The sequence below is a fragment of the Sebastes umbrosus genome, chromosome 8 (genome assembly GCF_015220745.1).
Source record: "Sebastes umbrosus isolate fSebUmb1 chromosome 8, fSebUmb1.pri, whole genome shotgun sequence".
NCBI classification, from domain to species: Eukaryota; Metazoa; Chordata; class Actinopteri; order Perciformes; family Sebastidae; genus Sebastes; species Sebastes umbrosus.
The window spans coordinates 27,389,482-27,410,855 of record NC_051276.1 but is presented as its reverse complement, the minus strand read 5'-3'; the positions used below and the strand labels follow the sequence as shown (position 1 = coordinate 27,410,855).

At 40.4% G+C, this 21,374-nt stretch overlaps 1 protein-coding gene across 1 annotated transcript in view; it reads right to left on the bottom strand.

Annotated features, from left to right (window-relative positions):
* LOC119493080 (calcium-binding protein 7) overlaps window positions 1–15,874 on the bottom strand; it is a 28,218-nt gene extending 12,344 nt beyond the window's left edge. The window contains exon 1 of the mRNA XM_037778103.1: window positions 14,798–15,874. Within this exon, the coding sequence (XP_037634031.1) occupies window positions 14,798–14,903 (106 nt within the window). The 5' untranslated portion in view covers window positions 14,904–15,874. The remainder of the gene's footprint in view (window positions 1–14,797) is intronic.
* Between the last annotated feature and the right edge of the window lie 5,500 nt (window positions 15,875–21,374).

Sequence of the window (21,374 nt, the reverse complement as noted above, 5' to 3'; positions counted from 1 at the left end):
AAAGGCCTTTAATGTGGTCTTCTTGATTTATTTGTTCCTATTGAAATCCTTCTAGCTTTAAACCTGCAATACGTTTGTTGTGTTGCACTTGAGGACACAACCTGTAAACAAATTGACATATTATCATATTATTAAAGTATTTTATGATGGACGTGTTGGCAAACAGTTGCATATTTAATCAACCAACATTCATGGAGCATCATTGTCATTCATTTGGAGTCGTGTTTCTGGCCACCTGTCTAATATTCAATCTCCTTTTAGTTCTGTTCTCTTCTTTGGTAGATTAGCAACTATTTTTGTTGCTAAATGCTCCACTATGTTCACCACATATTCACTAACTTTGTCTATCTGTCGTTTGGTGCTGGTCCGGTAGCGTACAATGAGTTTTTGTAGTTTATTTGTTTAAATCAGTTGCTGCGGCTGAAAATTGGGTTGATGAGAGCCGTGAGAATCAACCCAAACAGTAACAACGCAGGGGAATCACAAAGGTTTGCACTGGGCACAAGTTTCCATGTCTGTTAATGTCCTTCATTGCTGCAGATTTTATTTTTGCATCTATCTCTTCTTGTTTATTCTAAGCTAATCTCACTTCTATCTTCAATTACATTGCACTTTCTTACCTCATTAATATACATATGATTTATTTATTTTATTTTTAGAATCTGCTGCTGTTGCATCTTCCACTCGGGGTCTCTGAGACCACGGCTCCACCGGGGACACGTGAATATTTTTGTTGAAAGCACGGTGGTATTTGCTTTGATGTAGAGAGGTGCTTGTTGGCCTTCAGAGATGCGGTGCCACGCGGCCCCCATGCGGCGTGATCTGACAGAGGATGAAAAGCAACCAAGTTAAGATTGTGAGCCGCGAGAGCCGAGCATCTGAAGCTGAACTCCCACGAGGGAAAGGTGCAGCGTGTACTCCCATCGCGCTGCTCTCCCCGTACACCGTTGTATATCAATGAAGTGCACTGGATCCTTGCTGCAGCACAGAGGCGCGGAGCAGACTGTGAACTGTACGCAGCGCTAGACAAAGCCAGGAAATCACTCGGAAAGGGAGCTGATTCATGCAGACAAATAGAAAATGCTTGGATCCATGACGAGGGTGAAGCATCACTGACAGAAAGGGCATGACATCCACTTTCTATGCAACGTTAGATTCTCGAGGATATGGCGATAAAGTGAACAAGATTTTAAGAATGTCCTCATCTTTAGCTGGATGTAATAAAGGAAAAAGGTAATGGTTAAAAAATGGGTGAAATGAACTCTCCTCGTCCTCACAGAACAGAAACGCATCACATGGGAAATATTCACTTGGATTTTCGAGGCATGCCTGGAGCGAAGCTTTACCCCTTTTTCAGGCTAAATTTAGCATCAGTGAAAAGTTTTGCTAATTAAACGCGGTGCACTTTGAGCAGAGCGGAGTAATGCCGGGGCTTTTGTAGCGGTGAAGTGTCCGTGAGTGTAATCCGGGGCCTGTTTTTCAGAGCTAGAAATCCTCTTCGCCTCAGTCAGACCTGCATCTGCTTACGGCTGCTTTGGATCGGTAATTGCAGCACACCCACTCTTTATGTAAGACCTTATCAGTGTGAGAAAAGCACCGCTTTGCCGAATGTGTGTGTGTGTGTGTGTGTGTGTGAACCTTAGCCGACTATTTTTAAACACCCATAGCAACCTTAATCCATCTTTAGCTGGATATGGGCCGACTTGGGCACCCGGAAGATTTGAATATTACCATAACAGGCTTCTAATAAGGCTCTGGGGTATTCATAAGGGGTATATGGCAGAGTGTAAATCATCTGTGTCTTAGGGAAAAATCCCATCTATGGGACAGAACCGCCTTTCATTATGAAATTTGAAGCGCCTTAACCTCGCCAATGCAACGCTGACAGGACCACAGGGAGAAACAAAGTTGGAAAGGTCGAGGTGCTTTATCCTCAATAAGAAAAAATCCCCCGGCCAACTTCTTAAACCCCACTTGACCTTGAATGATTGAAGTCAGCGAAAGGCCGTGAAATTTTTAGCCCGTCTCTGTTGCTTATTTCGGGCTTTCTCTTCCAGCGGGGAGGGGGAATCATTGATCTGTCTCCATTTTTTTTTTCCTCCCTCGCTCTTATGTTTTCAAAGCTGCAAGTTCTCATCATCACAGCCGATACCATGCTGAGGCGGGGCCAATGTCCACGAGGCAAAAAAACCCGTGAGAAGCACCTCAAACAAAGGTCAGGAGTGAACAATCAAAAGCCTCTGCTCTGCATTACAGCTTATCCAACTCTCCCTCATCAGTTCCACCACGTTAACGGCACGCACTCGCTTATGGATCTTTCTACCGCTGGATTCAGTTATTGTGTGGTGTAGACTTTGCAGTATTGTTCATCAAAGGGAGGAAATATTACCCAGGGGGAAAAAAAGCCCTTCACCTTCCAGAACTCATCACAGTTAATTTCACAGGTAATAAAGTCTGCTGGATCCACTCCTTCGTGGCAATCGATCAAAATGGGAATAAATGACTTGACTTTAAACTAGCCGACAGCCGTAATCACGGCACTTCATGATATTCTCCGCTAATCTGCACCACATGTTTTCCATCAAAACCCAACTTGGCAACGTACAGAAGGACGTCATGCCAGATTACAGTCACTGATTAACTGAGAATTTATAGGAGACTGTGGTTGTTGATGTGACCTGAAACTACATTAAGTGGTCACTATTGAAAAGGCACAGGAAAATACCAAATGCCCTTTTCAACCTCTTTAGCTGATTTTCTTTTTCATAGGGTGCACCTATTTCAAATAAATGCAAATAAATTAACAACTTTCTTCAGTTTTTATATTAAAGCTAGGGTTGGTAATGTTCTTCAAAAACATTTTTTGTTACGTTTGTTGAAATTGTCATTACATCCCAACAGCAATCAATAAATCAAATGCTCTGACAAAAAAAAAACATGCCTTCCTGCTCGCACTCTGCCCGTGCACTCGTTGCGTGTCACAAGAGTCTTCTAAAAGCTGCTAGCTTGTCAGCTGTGAGTACTAACAATAGCCACGTTAGTTGTTTACATTCATGATGATAATTTTGGGGGAGTGGCTTTGAATGGAGGCCTGAAGGGGCGGACTGTCAGTATTGCCGACTTGGCGACATTCTTGCTAGATTTGACTAGTTTTGGAGCAACATATTCTCATTAAACGGTTTGTGTGATATCTTAGGAAAAAGTTATTCCTCCTTTTTGTTCGTTTTCTTACAAATGTCCAGCAACACGTGTCAATTTCCGCTTGTTCCATGCATACAGTCTTTTCAAAATAAACTTACGTCTTCACAGGAAACAACTTCCTTAGGTTTAGACAAGAAAACTACTTAGTTAGGTTTAGGAAAAGATTGTGATTTGGCTTAAAATAACAACACTGGGCTGGGTTTTTTGGTTGGATAATTTTAAAACTTTAGCGTTCTCTTTCTCAACATTGCCGACCCTCGCTTTAACTCTCCTCTAAAGCGAATATTTACACACTGCACCTTTTAAAGTTAATGAAAAACAGCAACCTTTTAGTGGTTATTTACAGAATACCATTCATTTAACATTGAATTTAGCCAATAATATTAACAATTCCACAACATTTCCACAAAACCACACATTTTTTAAACCCTTCAGAAGCAGTTTCCCCAGACAGATACAACCTGTGGCTTGGCTTAGAAACGGCCCATTTCTTTTCACACTTTTATCACCATCCATGTCAAGTAGAGCTTTTTCACATGCCGCCCGCCTCATCCAGGCAGGTGATACAAACGAGAGAACCATTTTGAAATCCATTCCTGCCTGTCTGTCTGTTTGGCAGATTGTATAAAACGACCCTCCATCATGCAGGTAGAGCGGGAGCGGTTGAGAAGTGACGGGGAGACGTACAAAGTGAGATTTATTATTCTCAGCCTGATTATTATATACGAGCAGGGTGCTTTAATGGGTGTCCCCAGCGCAGCATATCCGTAGCTAATGTCACGAACCACGTCCTTTTCCAAAATGGATGGTGTTAATCTTCCCGTCTTGCTTGTGTTTCTTTTCACTAAGGTGTGTACCTTTTTTCCGCTATTGGTTTTTAATGATAATCAGGAAAGCCTCTTAGGCTTTTCAGGCACTTAAACAGATCAAACCAACATTTCACTACATATCCATCACTCTCCCTCCACACAACATTATGTCACCATCCTCCTTCAGTGTTTTATAGAATAGAAAGTCACAAATCCAACACCAGCAAAGTCAATTTCTGACAATGAACTCAGAATATGTCGTAGGCTTTTTTGGAGTAATTTAACAATTACAGCAGTCAGTGCTGTTGATGCCGCATGTCGTTCTGCTTTGTTAATCATTAACAAAAGCCATCTGAGTTATGAACTGATGTTTGCCAGACTCCTAACATTGTCAAAAGGATTGGGAAAAATTGAAATGAAATGGTATTGGCAGAAAATAACATTTAATTATTTGCTTGATTTACTTTTCAGTTTCAACATTATTTCAGAGAGAGAATGCTTTGATGAAAAACTCTGTAGGAAGGTATGAAAAGCTCTGGTCTATGCAAGAGGAAACAAACAGTTTGTTTAACGGATCTAATTTAAGGGTAAAACGAGGTGTTGTTCCTGTAATTGAACTAATTCTGGCTTCCAGGGAGAGAGCCTTGCCAATAGCAGTCAACAGCTGAAGTGAACAGGAGAGGAAGATGAGTGTTTGGTTTTGGTAAACAAACACATCTGGATAGTTTGCACACTCCACACTCGTGAAAATGAGCCAGCATATCCAAGTCGTCTTAGCAGCATATGTTTTAAAATGGTCGCAGTTGACCCTTTTGGAAGTTCTCCCACTCAACGCCCACTGATTCTGCAGCAGCGGTACGTGTATATGTGCATAATTTCCGTCTTGCCAAGCAGATGCCGGTGTCTTTAAATATCTTCATTTGTATTCATGTAAGTATTTCCAAAGGAATGGAAGTCAGCCCTCCACCTCAGGGCGAAGGGATGAGTCAATGTTTTCTGCTGCAGCTACAGTAGGAGTCGAGCAGAAACATCAAGATCGCCTCACAGGCAGTTTATGCCATTAGGAACGCAGCGTTGTCGGTATTATTTTTTATTTTTCTTGAGCAGCTGTCAATCAAAGCAATTTGCAAAGTCTCCAAAACTCTGCCAAGGGAACGACTAAAAATGTTGAAAGAAGAATTAACTGCATATTTACGACTCAAGGACACACAAGAGGGGAAAAAACTACCCAATTAGTCCGGTCCACAAGCAATGAGCACTGACTTTCAGAGTTTCATCATTCAAGCATACAGACTTTACCTACTTGTGTCACTGTTTATTTTTGGTAGGTTTCAAATCAAACCTAACATTCGTGCCGCCAACGAGTTACTTTTTCTCTGACACACTTCAGACTAACCCTGAGCTGTGATCAAAATTCAATTTGTTTAGGAGTTCTGCATGTTGATAAATCATCTAACCAAAGATACTCAATGCTCCCTTTGGTGGACTGATTTTATTAATTTATGCCAAGTTCTTCGTTGATGTAAAGGGAGATTCATAATTGTGCTTTAAGGCTGCATTCACACCAAATCAGGCGTTGCGGCGAAAACGCCAGTCTTCCCATTTGAATGTGAGTGGTGCGTTTGGGCCTGCGACAATGAGGACCGCAGGGATGCCGGAAAAAATACGCAGCAGCCTGCAGCGAATAGTTGAAACAATAAAATTTTGGAGAAAAGCAACCCGACATCACGCTGCGGTGGCCAATTACGCCAAGGACCACATACCTGTCCCTTCACTCCCTTCACAATATGCCACGGCAACATTAATTCAGCATCCCCCGTCAATGGACAGCGACAAGTAGTAAACAGAGTGCCCTCATTATTAAACAGAAGATGAAACCCATCAATATGAGACAGTTCTAGGGCTATACCAAATAGCTGGAACTGCTTTGAAGCTTCATTCATTGACTATTCATTCTGTTTAAACCCAGTATTTCTGCACAGTTGCAGATAAAGATCAGGCTATAATAATATTATTAGTTTTATGCTATTTGTAGAATTTAGATTCTGGTGGTGGCTGCGTAGGATTGTTTCCGACAGGTGTGATCTAAACATTTCCAATAACTCCAGAGAGTAAGACAGATGTAATTATTTCACAACATGTTTTTATCCAACAAAATATTCCACTTTAATCCATATTTGTTGGGGTTTAGCCTTTCAAAAACAACATTTTCACTGCAGAAAACCGATCGCTTCTCCAATTTGCGGAATCTGCTATTTAAATAGCAATGCGCTGGGTGCAGGCAGCTTTTAAATTGAATGGGAGATGAGATTCTGTTTGGTTTTATTTATGTTATGCCCAAAACACACCTATGATTAATGGCTTTTGACTAAATACATATTTTATCGCAACTAATCGCATGATTGTCCATGGTTAATCGCACATTTTGTTGTATCTGTTCAAAATGAACCTTAAAGGGAGATTTGTCAAGTATTTAATACTCTTATCAACATGGAAGTGGGCAAATATGCTGCTTTATGCAAATGTATGTATATATTTATTATTGGAAATCAATTAACAACACAAAACAATGACTAATATTGTCCAGAAACCCTCACAGGTACTGCATTTAGCATAAAACATATGCTCAAATCATAACATGGCAACTTCAAGCCCAACAGGCAACAACAGCTGTCAGTGTGTCAGTGTGCTGACTTGACTATGACTTGCCCCAAACTGCATGTGATTATCATAAAGTGGGCATGTCTGTAAAGGGGAGACTCGTGGGTACCCATAGAACCCATTTCCATTCACATAACTTGAGGTCAGAGGTTAAGGGACCCCATTGAAAATGGCTTTGCCTCGCCAAAATTTAGCGCAAGTTTGGAGCATTATTTAGCCTCTTCTGCGACAAGCTAGTATGACATGGTTGGTACCAATGGATTCATTAGGTTTTTTAAACCGAGCCCACTACAACCTCCAAAAGATCGATTGTGTTAATGCTAAGAAATCAGTGGCATTAAAAAGAAATACGTTAACGTGTTATTATCGCGTTAATTTTGAAAGCCCTACTTAAAACGTAAAGCAATTCTAAGAAGGTCTCAGTAATCTTCTCCTTTTTTAAGCAACACTTAGCAAAACCATCTCCACTGCAAACCCTCTTTTTACTGTCTATCAAAATGAACGAAATAACGTAAACACGGTGATTTCATCCTGATCTGGTCTCCTATTCAGTAATAAGACAAGGCAGACCTTATATTACAAAGTAAATGAAAGAATGTAAACACAATTTCTATAAATCCGGCAACATCCAACAACATCTCAGCTTCCTGTCTCTGGGGCGAAGTGACAACCCAATCTGTGTTTGATCTGGAGACGAGGGAAGCCCCCTCGCTCGCCACGAGCGTGAACAAATGGAGAGATAACTTTGCAGGCGGCGTTGATTTCGATTAGCGCAGACAGTTACTCGGTGAGTTTAAAATGCTCCTTGAGAGATTTGTCCCTGCTGGGTGCTCTGTGACAGGTTTGGCCCAGGAAACACTTTCATGTTTCCTTGACAGTGATTAAGAGAAGGCTTTCATGCCAAAACCAAACACACTGGAACTGAAAGTGAGTGGGGAAAAAAACAAGTATCATTAAACATGTTTATGGATTTGAAACCATAATGTTGGCGTACATTGACATTTTAATTTGAGGAATATTTGATATTCCATCAGCGGAAAAAGGGTTCCTGTTTCAAATATGATGTCCATCAAATATGACACAGTAAATTAGCCCGTTGGCCTCTCTATTTTTGCATTTGTGTAATTTGAGTAATATTTGAAATTGACTTCCAAAAAATAATAACTAGCGCATATATTGGAATGGTTACAGTATTTAACTTTTTGTTATGAATTCATTTATATTTGTGGCTCCTGCTACTTCCCTAATAAATTACTATGTTCCTGTTTTTAAGCATACAATTAAATTGTTCGGGAAAAAAAGGCAAATTATTCTTTTGTTCAGCTTTTTCCATTAGTTCGCCCATGTGTGTCGAATGGATTCATTTACTTTAATGTCAGAATTTATTGACTACTTATGAATAAATTCTGTTTTCACACATTCATGAATGAATAAAGGTGTTTTGAGGATTTTTGGAACAACTCTCTTGAGAATCTGTCAGTAACAAACTCATTACATAAGTGGTTGAAGATTGCTTGAGGGGAGTTGTGTTCTGAGTTTATTTCTATGGACATAAGACGTAGTGAATGAAGAAAAGGCAGACATAGGAAAATGTATCATTCTGTATTTGTAAATTTGGAGTTTTCTATGTGATTCTACAACTCTAAAAATAACAAAAGTGAGAAAGGAAAGCCAGAGCAGATTTGAACCGGAATGATAAATAAACTGCACTGATCACAACCTTGTCGGAAAGATGCAAAAGATTCTGCTCCTGCTTGATCGTTTGCTTTGTGTCTACGGGAAACTTCTGGCGTCTGTTTACATGAGTCTCACTCTGGGACCTGTTACAAATGCTTTAAGCTCAGCCCTGGGACTATTTGGAAGCCGCTTCCAATAGGGGCTGTTGTTAGGCAGTGTGGAAATGGGCTACCCACTTAATTCCACCTGCAGTGATATTGACACTGAGCTTTGTGTGTATGTGTGTGTGTGTGTGCGTGTGAGATGGAGCAGGTCTAAACTAAATCGAGCTCCGGTAATATGACCAACTGTTTTTTTTTCGTCCCTCTTGTGTAGGAGGGGAAATGGAGAATATGGAGCCTAATATGGAGTGTTCAATTTAGGCTTGCATTATCGTACATTCAGGTACTTGCTACCACCACCACCACCACCACCATCACCCCCCCACACACACACCTTCTACCACACACACAGGCCTAAAGAGCATCAGAAAAATAGCGTTTTGTTCCAATTATAGCTTTGACAGCCTTCTCGGCCGCAAAGTATGGCGCCATTCGTCCAATCCCTGGGGTGTCCAAGCCAGTAATTGAAAATCAAGTCCCTGGCTATGCGTGCCAATATGGTTTGAGCCATCGCCTTTCCCTATACATGCACTCGCACACACACATATTCACTAATGTGCAATTTCGTTTCGTGACAAAGCCCTGTCTCCCTGACGGCCGAGCTGATGTATGTGACACTTCAGACTTCCAGGCAATTCTCGTCCGTCTCTCAAGAGATGCGAGCGAGCGGCGACGAGACACAGACTGACTCCAGATTGATCAGTGCTTATTTTGATTTAGAACTTATCGACCATTACAGTATCTTACAGGAACCACAATAGCATTAACCCTTTGTGTTTGGTTGAAACTGGCTTTACTTCCTAGAGGCCCCACTGCTGCATATGTAACAATAACAATAATAATTGCAAAATTATTTAAATTTAAATGTTTTCTTCTTTTCTTCTGAGCTAATTAACCCATTTTTGCCTAAAGACCATATTTAGTATGATAAGGAAAAATTAATATAAATGAATATTTGTTCTGATTGGTCAAAAGGTCTTGAAATTTGGTACAAACATACTTTGGGCAAGTATCTATCAGTACAACTTAGATACACTTTTATTAATAATCAAAGTCGAGATGAAAGATGTGGAAAAACACTAACATTATGTTTTATTAAATGTTTTCCATATGAAATATTTTTGTACATTGCATACGTGTGCATATCTTTGATATTCAACTTGTTATGAGTTCATAGATACCAAATACTTGATTGTGCTCCTTGTAGTTTTGGCCATTTTCTTACCATACTATATCTAGTATTTGGGCACATGGGACTACTACGGTTTGACAGATTTTGAAAATTTCCTCACATTTGTGCAGAGAACATTTCCATGACATGGGAATAAAACATTTCAGTTGCAGGCACAAATGGGTTCAATCCCAACATGTTAAAAAGTTAGAAGTGGTAACCCTTCCCTTTTCCATATTTTGTTACCTTCATCGAGTCAACTCATGTACAGCCTTTCAAAGGCAAAGAAGTATACAGTAGCCTATGTCATCAGCCCATTTGCACAAAAAGGTGTATAAATGCTGTGACGTTTGTCACGTGACAATTGTCACGTGTTTTTTATTGACCTTTTGTGGCGTGTTTTCTGTAGTTGTGTTACGTTGTTTCCGTACCTGTTTTACTTAGTTGATTTAGGCTACTTATTTTAAGCCCAACCATGACGTTTTCCCTCAACCTAACTAAGTGGTTTTCTTGCCTGAACTGCGGGCGTTTGTGTGGCGTACAAATGACACGCAACAAAGGCTAAAATTCGTACTCATGACATAACAAATGTCTGTGTAATGTTGTGGTATTCATACGCCTTCCCGTGAGATCTGGTTGCCTACATGGTGACGTTACTTATGTTTGAGAGGTCTGTCTCCGTGTTAGACCTCGCTGTTATAAAACTCTTATAACTCTAATAAATCCTAAGAGATTTATTTGGGGTTTCAGAGTGTACTGCTGGATAAAAGCTACTGTCAACACCATGGAGCACATACAGATCCAATGTCTTTAACTGTGTTTTACAGCTGAAGCAGATCCAAAGCAGAAGTAATAGCAGACTTCCGAAACATCTTCAGTTCAAAATAATGTTTCTAAGAAATCTTCATAAAATGAGTTAGTATCATGACGCTCGTAAAACAATGTTAAGTATGTTTTGAGCTCTTAAAGGGCCCTCAAAAGGAACATTAGGATTTAGGAAGTTACTAAATCAGAGCAGAAATCCCAAAAGAAATGTACAATAAGGAAGTGAAAGTATAATGCCGTACACTATGATATTGCTCGGGAAGAAAATGATCTCAGCTGCTCGCTTGTAGCACTGTCCTCCATTTTTGAGCAGCTGGAAATATGAAGAGGGTAAAAGCAGGATTGTTCCCAAAAGCTAAGAAGGATATTTTTGAAAGCATAAATCTGGGCACATTGTAAAGTATTTATGTAGTCACTTTCTTTAGCTGTTATTCAACGAACTAATCAGCCCAGTCTCATTTTTACTGCTCCCATGTTGTGCTATCTGGCAAGAAAAGCCTGTGAAGCTCAGTCACACTCTCGGCAACAACAACACTCAATCTCCTCGCTGACACTGCCTTTAAAGTCTGCCTTTATCACAACCTGTAAGACATCCCTCACGCGGGATCACTAATGCTCCACAACAGCAGAAAAAAGGGGCTCTGTCGCCGCTGTTAACCGCGCATTACCTCGGGCTCGCCTGTTCTCTCCACAAAGCATCCCATTGCTCCTCCAGTCAAACTGCCACTATAAGTTGAGCTGTAAAGCCCAAACGGCTCCCTTTGTCTTGCGACAGAGCGACTGCGGCAGCAAAGGCAGCACAAGTGGATTTGACTAAGTGAAGTCAAAATGAAGTGCTGTCTGTTTATTGCACCCAAAGCATGACTGTAAATTAAAGTGGGAGGGTGAAGAGGAAACTGAGATTCCTCAATCTCAACAGTCAAAAGCAGCTTTTGGAGTCAATATAAAATGATTGAAATATGAGACAGCCATCTTTTTTTTTCATTTGATGCAAAATACATTTCTGTCACGCAAGGTCTCTGTACGCTGGAAATGTAGTTTGACAATAAAGCGCTGAGTGATGCAACGCTATAATCATGGGCATGACATCGTGCACAAAGATCACCCTTTGGCACTGACATGTTGACACTTCTCTTTTATCACAGGCTCAGTTTGCTGGCTGTCAAAGCAAAAAGAAAAAAGGCAACAGAGTACAAAATACAGAAAGCACAATGGCACCTTAAAACAGCGTGACCTATGTTGCACCCATTTTTGTCTTTTCTGGATGTTTTCTGGTGCGTGAGTTCTGAAACAGGAAGCTGTTTATTGAACATCCTTTGGGAGTCAAAACCAATTCATGTTTGGCCTCTTTCATTCGACTTGTTTAACCTTTTTTACCCAAGAAACCCTGTACCGGATTCGGCTGAGCTGTGTGTTAAAACACTGCCTTTAAAGACTTCATAAAATGCTGTTTTGGTCTTTTTTCTGAATTGTTTCTAAAAGACGAGGCCTTAACGCTACTAAAACAACACTCCAAGTGCATTTTGTCCAAACAATGTTTGTTTGGCAATAATTTTAATATTTTAGTTACAAAATCAGCGCAAGAGAAATTGTATTTTTACTTCATAATATTTTTATATTGAATGTACATACTTGACTATGGATTATTTTTTGTCATCCTCATTGTTATTGATCTTATTTGTTATGGATTTTTAACTGTGCACAATGTTAGAATCTGATGATGCAAAGGGTATATGTCATGGCCAAAGACTCCATTGTGTGCACGTAGCCTCCTGTAGTGGATATCAGTAGTATTTTATAGCCAGATTCCCTTTCAAGAGGTAGAAAACCCATTTGGCACACTTTGGGTATCCAAGAGGCCAAATGGAGAGTCCGCCTGGTCCTATCTTTACTAAAACCTTTGCAGAATCTATGTGCTTTGTGTTATTTATATCTGCTTTGGCACAGTTGTAGTCAAAGAATTGCTGAATGAATTCAGTGGCATCTCTGTGCATGGCATCATTGCTATAATGGTAATATCCACTGTGTAATCTAGAAAATATTTTAGGCGAGGATAAAAAATGTACATTTTTCCTTTAGTTCATCACAATTTACTCAGACATAGTAGCAGTCACAATGTTACTTACACTGGTGATGAATTCTCCAAGGTCTTACCTATCCATAGAGACCAAGATCATGCATATAAACCCGGTAGTTGTGGAGCTATTGTTGATTTATTTTGGGTATGTCTGTTTAGGCAAACCACACCTTCCAGCACCCTATGGGGCTTAAGAGGTTAAAACAATGTGACCAATCTTGCACCCATTCTTGTGTTTTCTGGATGTTTCTGGTGCTGCGTGAGTCATTGAACACCTTTTGGGAGTCCAAATCAATTCATGTTTGGCCTCTTCCATTCAGCTTGACTAATTAATATCAACCTCAGCACTGAATTTCCCTGCCAACAGTATTGTAGACGCAAAAGTTTCAGACAAAAGAAGGAGTGTGTGGCTGCAGTGTCATTTCAAATGTGTGCAAACTCCAGGTTCAATTTACGGTTAATTTCTGATTCCTCTCTGGGAAATTCTGCACCAGCATACGCTGACACAGTTTCTAACAAGGCCCAGCTTGTCTGTAATTCACACATATATGCATTTCAATCAGAGCCCAATCTGAAATGCATCACTTTTTAAAGCCACGTGTGCACACTGATCTCTCTGAATCTGCCCATCAAAGGTGTCTCTGCTTTGTTCCCCTAACAAGATGTGCATTATTAAGGTAACAAGGACGAGAGGTGCAGTGAACAAATCATTCAGCTGGGGATACGTCAGCGTCAACGCACTGAACACATGGCAACAACGCAAGAACTTCCTGTCACCGCACTCGCTCTGGGATTCGAACAACATCCCAGGGGCCGCTGCATGATAATGTGCAGATGTCGCAGGTTCACATCACAAGTGCTCCAGGCATGAATATTCTCAGGATGCTGAAAAATACTTATCGCTCACAATGGTTGCCATGTGTCAGCATGCTTGTTTGGAGGATGATAGGTGCCACTGCAGTGCTGTAGAGGTTGAATGTGTGTATTAAGATGTTTTTGAGTAAACTTTTTTTTTTAAATCAAGAGATATTGGTTGAATCATTTAGCACATTAAGTAGTCCAAAAAAGATATAATAAACACTTCTGGACCATCTGACCATCAGAAGGTCTATGTGGCCAAACCTAAAGCATCAGTAGGCAGAAATTTGTTGGTATTATTGGGCAAAAAATTCCATTATAACCTTTCAGCATATTATAATTCAAGTGTTCTGAGAGACTTCTGCACCTCCTTATGGCTCTTTTTTCAGGCTTTAGAAAATCTAGCCCATGACGGGAGACTTTGACCAATCACAGGTCATTTCAAAGAGAGAGCGTTCCTATTGGCTGTGCTCCGGCTGGTGGGCGGTGCTTGGTATTTCCTCAACTGTTCCCAACATGGCTGCCGGGTCACAAACTTTCTCATTTTACAGCTAAACAGTACACTACAAGATGTTTCTGAAAACATTTGAGGCGATAAATAGGCATTACAGTAACAGAATATTGATTAATATTTGATCAGCGCTGCCTAGTTTGACCGTTTGATCAGAGTGATTGACAGCTGCTCAGAAACATCAAGGCTCCAGCTCGGCTCTGACTGCTTGTTTTCCTCCGGTCTGTGAAATCTTGCAGATGCCATTAGGAGCACCGGAGGACACCAGAGGCACATTATTTTTTTCAGATTACCTGTCTCATTCACCAATGTCAGGATAATAGTGACTGTTTTATAAAAATAACTTTTTTTTAATCATATTTGCTCCAATTTGTACCCACTGCAGCTTTAATGGGGTTTCAAATGAAATCGGGCTTCCAATGAACCAAATTTCCAACCAAGAGCTTCTGCTTCTGCTTCTAGTTAGAGCCAATGCATCACTGCTGTCCTCAAGAACCATCAACACTTTATGGCAGAAAAGGGTGCAAGGAATAATTAACCAAATCAGCTCCACACTGAGGCCATAATATGTGACCAACCTTCTGAATGAGCTGCACATCTATATTCCCAATCAATGAAAGACAACAAGATCTTTGAGTAACACTGATAACAAAGTGGGTGGTTATTTTTCTCTCTTTATATATCAAGATGAGGAAAAAATATATATATATAAACCCCTAAAACAAGCTGTCATTTCACATCTCCATGCGTCTGAGCGCTGTCCAAGGTGCTGAATGAATGGAGCTGGAGCCACATACAGTACACCAACCAGAATAAACAGCACACCATCATCAAGTAACATCTCACCTTCAACTTCGTCTTCGGGTAGATTCACCGGGGTGGTGTAGAGCATGTCCGGGATGGTGCAGATGCCCCGGTACATCAGCGTGGAGGTGCATGGATGCATCGGCATGGCTGCGACCTTTTGGTGCCACCTGCGCCCTCTTCGTCATACAGAAATGTCTACAGAGAAGATCCCAACTACTGAAGCGAGTCCATGGACGGAGGTGGGAGAGGGAGGGCGAGGTGGGAGACGGAGGATACCGCAGCAAAATCTTTGCTTTTTGGTCAAATGACTGAAGAGCAAAAGGAAAAAAAAAAAATGTGTCGTGTCCTACCTCATTGCAGTTTTATTATCTGCTTGAAAAAAACGCACAAAGTCTGTCAAAAAACTACCTCAGGCCGAGACAATGCGCACATCTATACATCACCATCAACCAGGACAAGCTCCACCACATCTGGAGCTTTTTATATACACCGATCAATCGATATTTTGTTGGCGATCAATCCACTTTGTGTTTTTTTTTTTTTAGTCCCCGCTGCGAGCAACAAAATCCATGCATCCACTTGTTGGATATACGTGGAGCGCTCACTTGACGCACTTCGTCCTCGAGATCCAGCAGCCCACCTTCACATAATCCAACAGACAAAAAACAAACGACGTGCTACACTTTTAAAAGATTGATGAGGAAAATAGCTTTAAAAAAATAAATAAAAGAAAATCTAGACAAAAAGATGTCCGGATCCTCAAAGATAATAATAATCGCTCGCACGCTCCTAATTGCTCATGGGTACGTGGGCGCGTTGCGATCCAGATGTTCCAGATGTTCCAGTTGTTCCATCTTCAGCGGCGGAATGAAGGAGTGTTTTTAGTGAAAGGAAGCTCTCATATCTCCTCTTTCTCTCCAGTCTCACCCCCGTCGCTCTGTCTCTCTCATACATACGTCTGCACATACACACGCACACACACACACTGTATGGGTGTAGGCAATCCCTCCCTGCATAACACACACACACACACACACACACACACTCCTCCTCCTCTTGTCTCTCTCTTTCTTTTTGTTCATTTACTCTCCCCGTGCGCATTCCGGTTACTCACCGATGTTAGACTGAAACCATAATAAAGTGGGATGGATGATCATGTGTGGTAGGTGTATATGGTTGGTTTCCTCCTACTGTGCCGAGGCTATAATAAAACGAACTCAACGCTACTTGCTTAATTTATAATCATAGAGGCTGATGAGCGTATATTAATACACTGAATGTGAATACACTGTTAAGAATTTCCCAGTAAAATAACAGTGAAGAACTGATGGCAGCAGGGTTGCCTTTATTTTACTGTAAAATTAACATTATTATACTGTCGCTGAAATTTACAGCTTTGTACTGTTAATGAAAAATACTGTTTGAACTGTTTTTTATTCATTTCACAGTATTTTACAGTTAATTTACTGTTTAAAGATACATTATATAGCTGTTTTTCCACCTTTCTTTTACATTATCTTACTGATTTGTTTTAATGCACTATTTAGGTTGTATTTTTTTACATACATTTTAATAAACATTATTTTTTGCCTTTTAATTAATAGACTTAGCAGGTTACAGACATAAGAATAGTCACACTAAATACAATAAAGGCACTTGGTTAGGAAAAAGGCTATAATAGACTTGTTGACACTTTTCCCAAAATGTCTGTCTATAGCTGGCTACAAGCACAGAATGCAAACCAGAACAACATGTGAGTGAAGAACAATAAAGCTAATTCACTGATTTTACAATCATGGACAATGCACAAGCTTCACATGTGCAGATCAGGTCCCAGAATTAAACAAATACTGCATGAAACTGTTACTGATGATACTTTAGACAGTTGATCAGCAGTAAAGTGATGTTTTCTAAGAATACATTATAGTTCAGTTAAAAAACGGCCTATGAGCGTAATTTAACAGGTTTTCTTTTATATTAACAGTAAAGCACTGTTTTTAGCAATAACAGGTAAATACTGTTGAAATCCTGTTGTAAATTAACAGCAATTGTTTACAGTGTACCTCTATCTGTGCAATATATCCTTGATGCAATATACACCTCAAGTGCAACTTTGTTTACATTTTATTTATTACATCTACCCGACCTATTTTACAAGTCCAATTACCTCTGTTTACATTACATCTATTTTTATATTTTATACTTCTAGTGTAACACTTCTGTTTATTTTTATTTATTACATCTGCTTTACCTGTTTTATATTGCTTTATAACTGTGTGTGAGTTTTACCTGTTATATGTTTTACCAGTGTTTGTTTAGTCTTGTCAAGTATTTGTTTTAAAGCACTGACCAGAAGTGGCAACTGTGAATCTTGTTTTATTTAATACAATGACAATAAAGCTTTCTATTCTATTCTAGGCTCTCATTATGCATCTTAAATTTTGCTATGACGCATCTACTGCTGATTTATAGTTGGCCACAGTGAGGTGACATACAAGTATATTTTATATATAGATAGTGAGGGAGAAAGGAAGATGCTGTCTGTCTCATCTCCAACTGTCTGTGCAGAGCGACCCCTTCAATTGACACGGTCGGCTGAGCAGTTGGGGGTATAAGATGTAGTTGGGCAATGTTGAATGGAGCCACTTGATTTTTTTTTGATAACCATGAGCTGTCTTCTTAGTAACCCCCTGAAATGTGCTGTATCTCTCTTCTGGGAGGAGTCTGCATGTCAGGCAGGTTTCAAACATGTCTCTTTCTTTCTTTCTTTCATTTCAACCAGTGTCAGGGCCAGCCGTGGCCTATTGGGGCCTCCAATCCACTGTGTTCATGTTTCTACAGTGTTTTTGCTTTCTGGATAAAACTGTTGACCGTAAACTACAGACAATATATTGGCATAATATGTCATTTGACGGGTCTATATGGATCTGTTTTGAGGAACGTAGCAATAAAAGTGATCAGGGCTGTCAATTGATTAAAATATTGAATCGTGATTGATCGCATGATTGTCACTTAATCGCACATTTTTCATCTGTTCAAAATGTACCTTAAAGGGAGATTTGTCAAGCATTTAATACTCTTATCAACATAAGAGTGGACAAATATGCTTGCTTTATGCAAATGTATATATATGCTTATTATTGGAAATCAATCAACAACACAAAACAATGACAAATATTGAATGTGGCCATTCCAGTTGGCCATTCCAGTGTGGAATGGCCATTCCAGTTTTTCCTCGGTAAAAGTTTGCGTAACTTTGGAGCGTTATTCAGCCTCCTTCGTGACAAGCTAGTATGACATGGTTGGTACCAATGGATTCCTTAGGTTTTATAGTTTCATTCATTCCCGTTTCAGCTAGTTTTAGCTAGCCTTTCTGACATTCATCGAAGCACTTGCCTTCCATCGCAGCCTTGGACCATAGCGACAGCAGCGGTCCGCAGGGCGGTTGTCGCACGATGGTGTGAAAGCTGCTTTAGGTTGATGCCCTGCTGCAGAAAATTGGCTAGTAAACTTCTGTCACGGGCCAGCCCTGATGAGCTGTAATCTGCAATGTCTGAATTGGTTATATAACCCTCAAAATAAACTTTAAACTTCTCAAAAATTCCACCTTCGCTGGGTCACTGAGTTGCAACATTCTCCGCACATAAATGCATCCACCGTGCTGGCTGGCATTTTCTAACGCTCAACAGTGTCAGTGTGACCGTGTCAGCAGTGTCCAACAACCAGTGGCGAGACACAAAAGGGCACCGCCAACTTAGTATCCTCGGGTGACATGTCGCACCTTTTATTTCTGCAAAAACAGGCTACCTAAAGCCCTCTCAACAGGATGAAACTCTGAAGGTCAGACCACTTTTAGAATTCAGTAGCTGCAGTGTTCAGACTCCAACACGTCACTGGGCTCTTTTGTCACCGAAAATGTTTAATGATTGCTCCCTGCGAGGCTGAGGTCTCTCAGGTTCTGTGTATGTCAGAGGTGAGCTGGTGTTAAGGCTGGCACTATATTATATATTTTTTATTATATATATATATATATATATATATATATATATATATATATATATATCTATTATACATAGTATATGATCATTTTATATTTTATATATATATATATATATTATACATATGGGTATATATGAACATTTTGTCATTTTTTTTACTCGGCCTCAAGTAAATTTAAAAACCCATTTTAATGTCCGCATGAAGTGGAGGTTTCTTTTTAAGTTCCAAAACTGCAAAAAAATGACCTGCAAATTACCCCAAACAGTCCAGCAGCATAATCCAAGTGTTCTGAAGCCAAATGATTGTGGATTCAAGAGTCCAATCTTTCTCTCATTAAGTCCGAGAATTCCCTCATTCGCTATGCATCGCCCTACAGCGGTCTGGCGGAAGAGTCTTGCTGCCTTCATCTGCTCATAAGTCTCTCTTTCCAAGACTGAAAGTTGTAAATACTAAAACTCATTGTGTATTCAAGTGCTTACAGTCCCCGAATAGTCTCTAAAAAGCTACTTCTCTGTCATTTATTATTGACTGAGATGTGCGGAGCTACTTGTGCTGCAGCATCAATCATTTGAGTCATTTTGTAAGTGATTTCAATAAAAGTGTGTATTTTGTTGTATGAGAAAGGCAGTAAGATCATGTCTAGAAGGCATGTCATTCAATCTTTCCTTAACAAGGGACATGATTGAAATAGTTTTTTGTGTTTTTATCTTTGATCATTTTAGATGCATGTCAGCAATGTGTGATTTCACTGCTGCCTTTAACTTAAACCTGCACTAAATGATTTGTTTGGCGTGGGGACAGTCCAGCAAGCTGTAAACTGTCTTATTGCAGATCAAGCAGATACAAAGCAACATTATTATTTTGAGTTATGTGTCTGGCCAATATTCACTCTCCTTTTGACTTTGTTTTGGTCTCCACCAACTCCTGAGGGACTCGTTTGGCTCTTTAGGTTGCTAAAATGTTTCATGTTCCTCAGCTAGTTGCTAATTGTGTCTGCCGTTTGGTGCTGGGCAGGTAGTGTACAGTGGAGTACTTTTTGGCTAAGAACAGCTGCCTGCTGTAGGTGGAAACAAGGTTGATGAGAGCAGTGAGAGTGAATCAAAACAGTAATGTGACTCACCAGATGTAGACTGTGGGTATAAGCCCGTCATTGGCCGGCGTTCTTCTCTCCTTCCACTATCTGCGCTATCTATTTTACAAGCCCACCGCCGCTGCGTCCTGTGCTTAGATGATTGTGATTGGTTTAAAGAAATACAAGCCAGAGTGTTTTCCCTATACCAGAATGATAATGTGACCAAGTCATTGATGTGCAAGTTACAAGTAAATCTCAAGTCTTTGCACACAAGTCCCAAGTCAAGACTAACAAGACCCAAGTCATGCCTGACAAGTCCCAAGTCAAGTCCCAAGTCAAGCCAGACAAGTCCCGAGTCAAGTCCCATGTCAAGCCTGATAAGTCCCAAGTCACGACTGGCAATTCCCGAGTCAAGTCCCAAGTCATGTCCCAAGTCAAGATGGACAAGACCCAAGTCAAGTCCCAAGTCAAGACTGACAATACCCAAGTCAAGACTGACAAGTCCAAAGTCACAACTGACAAATCCCTAGTCAACTCCCAAGTCAAGCCAGACAAGTCTCGAGTCAAGTCCCATGTCAAGCCTGATAAATCCCAATTCACGACTGACAAGTCCCGAGTCAAGTCCCAAGTCAAGACTGACAAGACCCGAGGCAAGACTGACAAATCCCGAGTCAAGTCCCAAGTCAAGTCCCAAGTTATGTCCCAAGTCAAGACTGACAAGACCCAAGTCAAGACTGACAAGTCCCAAGTCAAGTCCCAAGTCACGTCTGATTAGTCCCAAGTCAAGTCCCAAGTCAAGACTAACAAGATCCAAGTCAAGTCCCACACACACAGTCCTCCCACATTGCATCCAGTACAACTGTTTTGAAGATGACAGATGTCAGAATAGAACGATGGAGCCAAACATTTTTTTTATTATTGTGCATCAACACTTAAAATCAAGAGGAAACAAGTTGCCATTAAAAATGATGTCTTATTTTATAACTGTGTATGCTGTATTGTTAGCCTGAATTAACTCCGGGGTATATGACGGTGTTGTAGCTTCACACCCCTCTGATTTCTAATGACGACTTGGCTTGACAGATTTTAAAACCATCATTCACCGCTCAACTGACAGTAATGGGAAAAACCTGAAATCCTCACCATCTTGCTTCATTTTTTTTTTTTTTTTGCCCACATCTCCTCCTCAGATAAGCAAAGAAAAAAAAGGCTTGACGAGATCGTAACGAGGACAAAGCACAGAGAAGAGCCCAGGTTCGCTCTCGAGCTGCCTGATTGAATTGTTACAGATTAAAGGGAAAGGTAGAAAAAAAGACTGCAATTTCATGTCAAGCTACCTGCCAGAAGTTATTACTTCTGAGGATTTACCATATTTCAAAAATAAATAGCAACAGCCAAATTGCCTGGATGACAAAAAAAACATGTGAAAAATAGGTGGACATTTCCTTTGTCGTTTCTCTGGAAAGAAGGCTCCGGAAAAGATGAGGGCTTGTTGTGGTGCTGCCCCTGTGGTCAGATCAGTCTGCCCCTGTGGAAAAAAAAGCT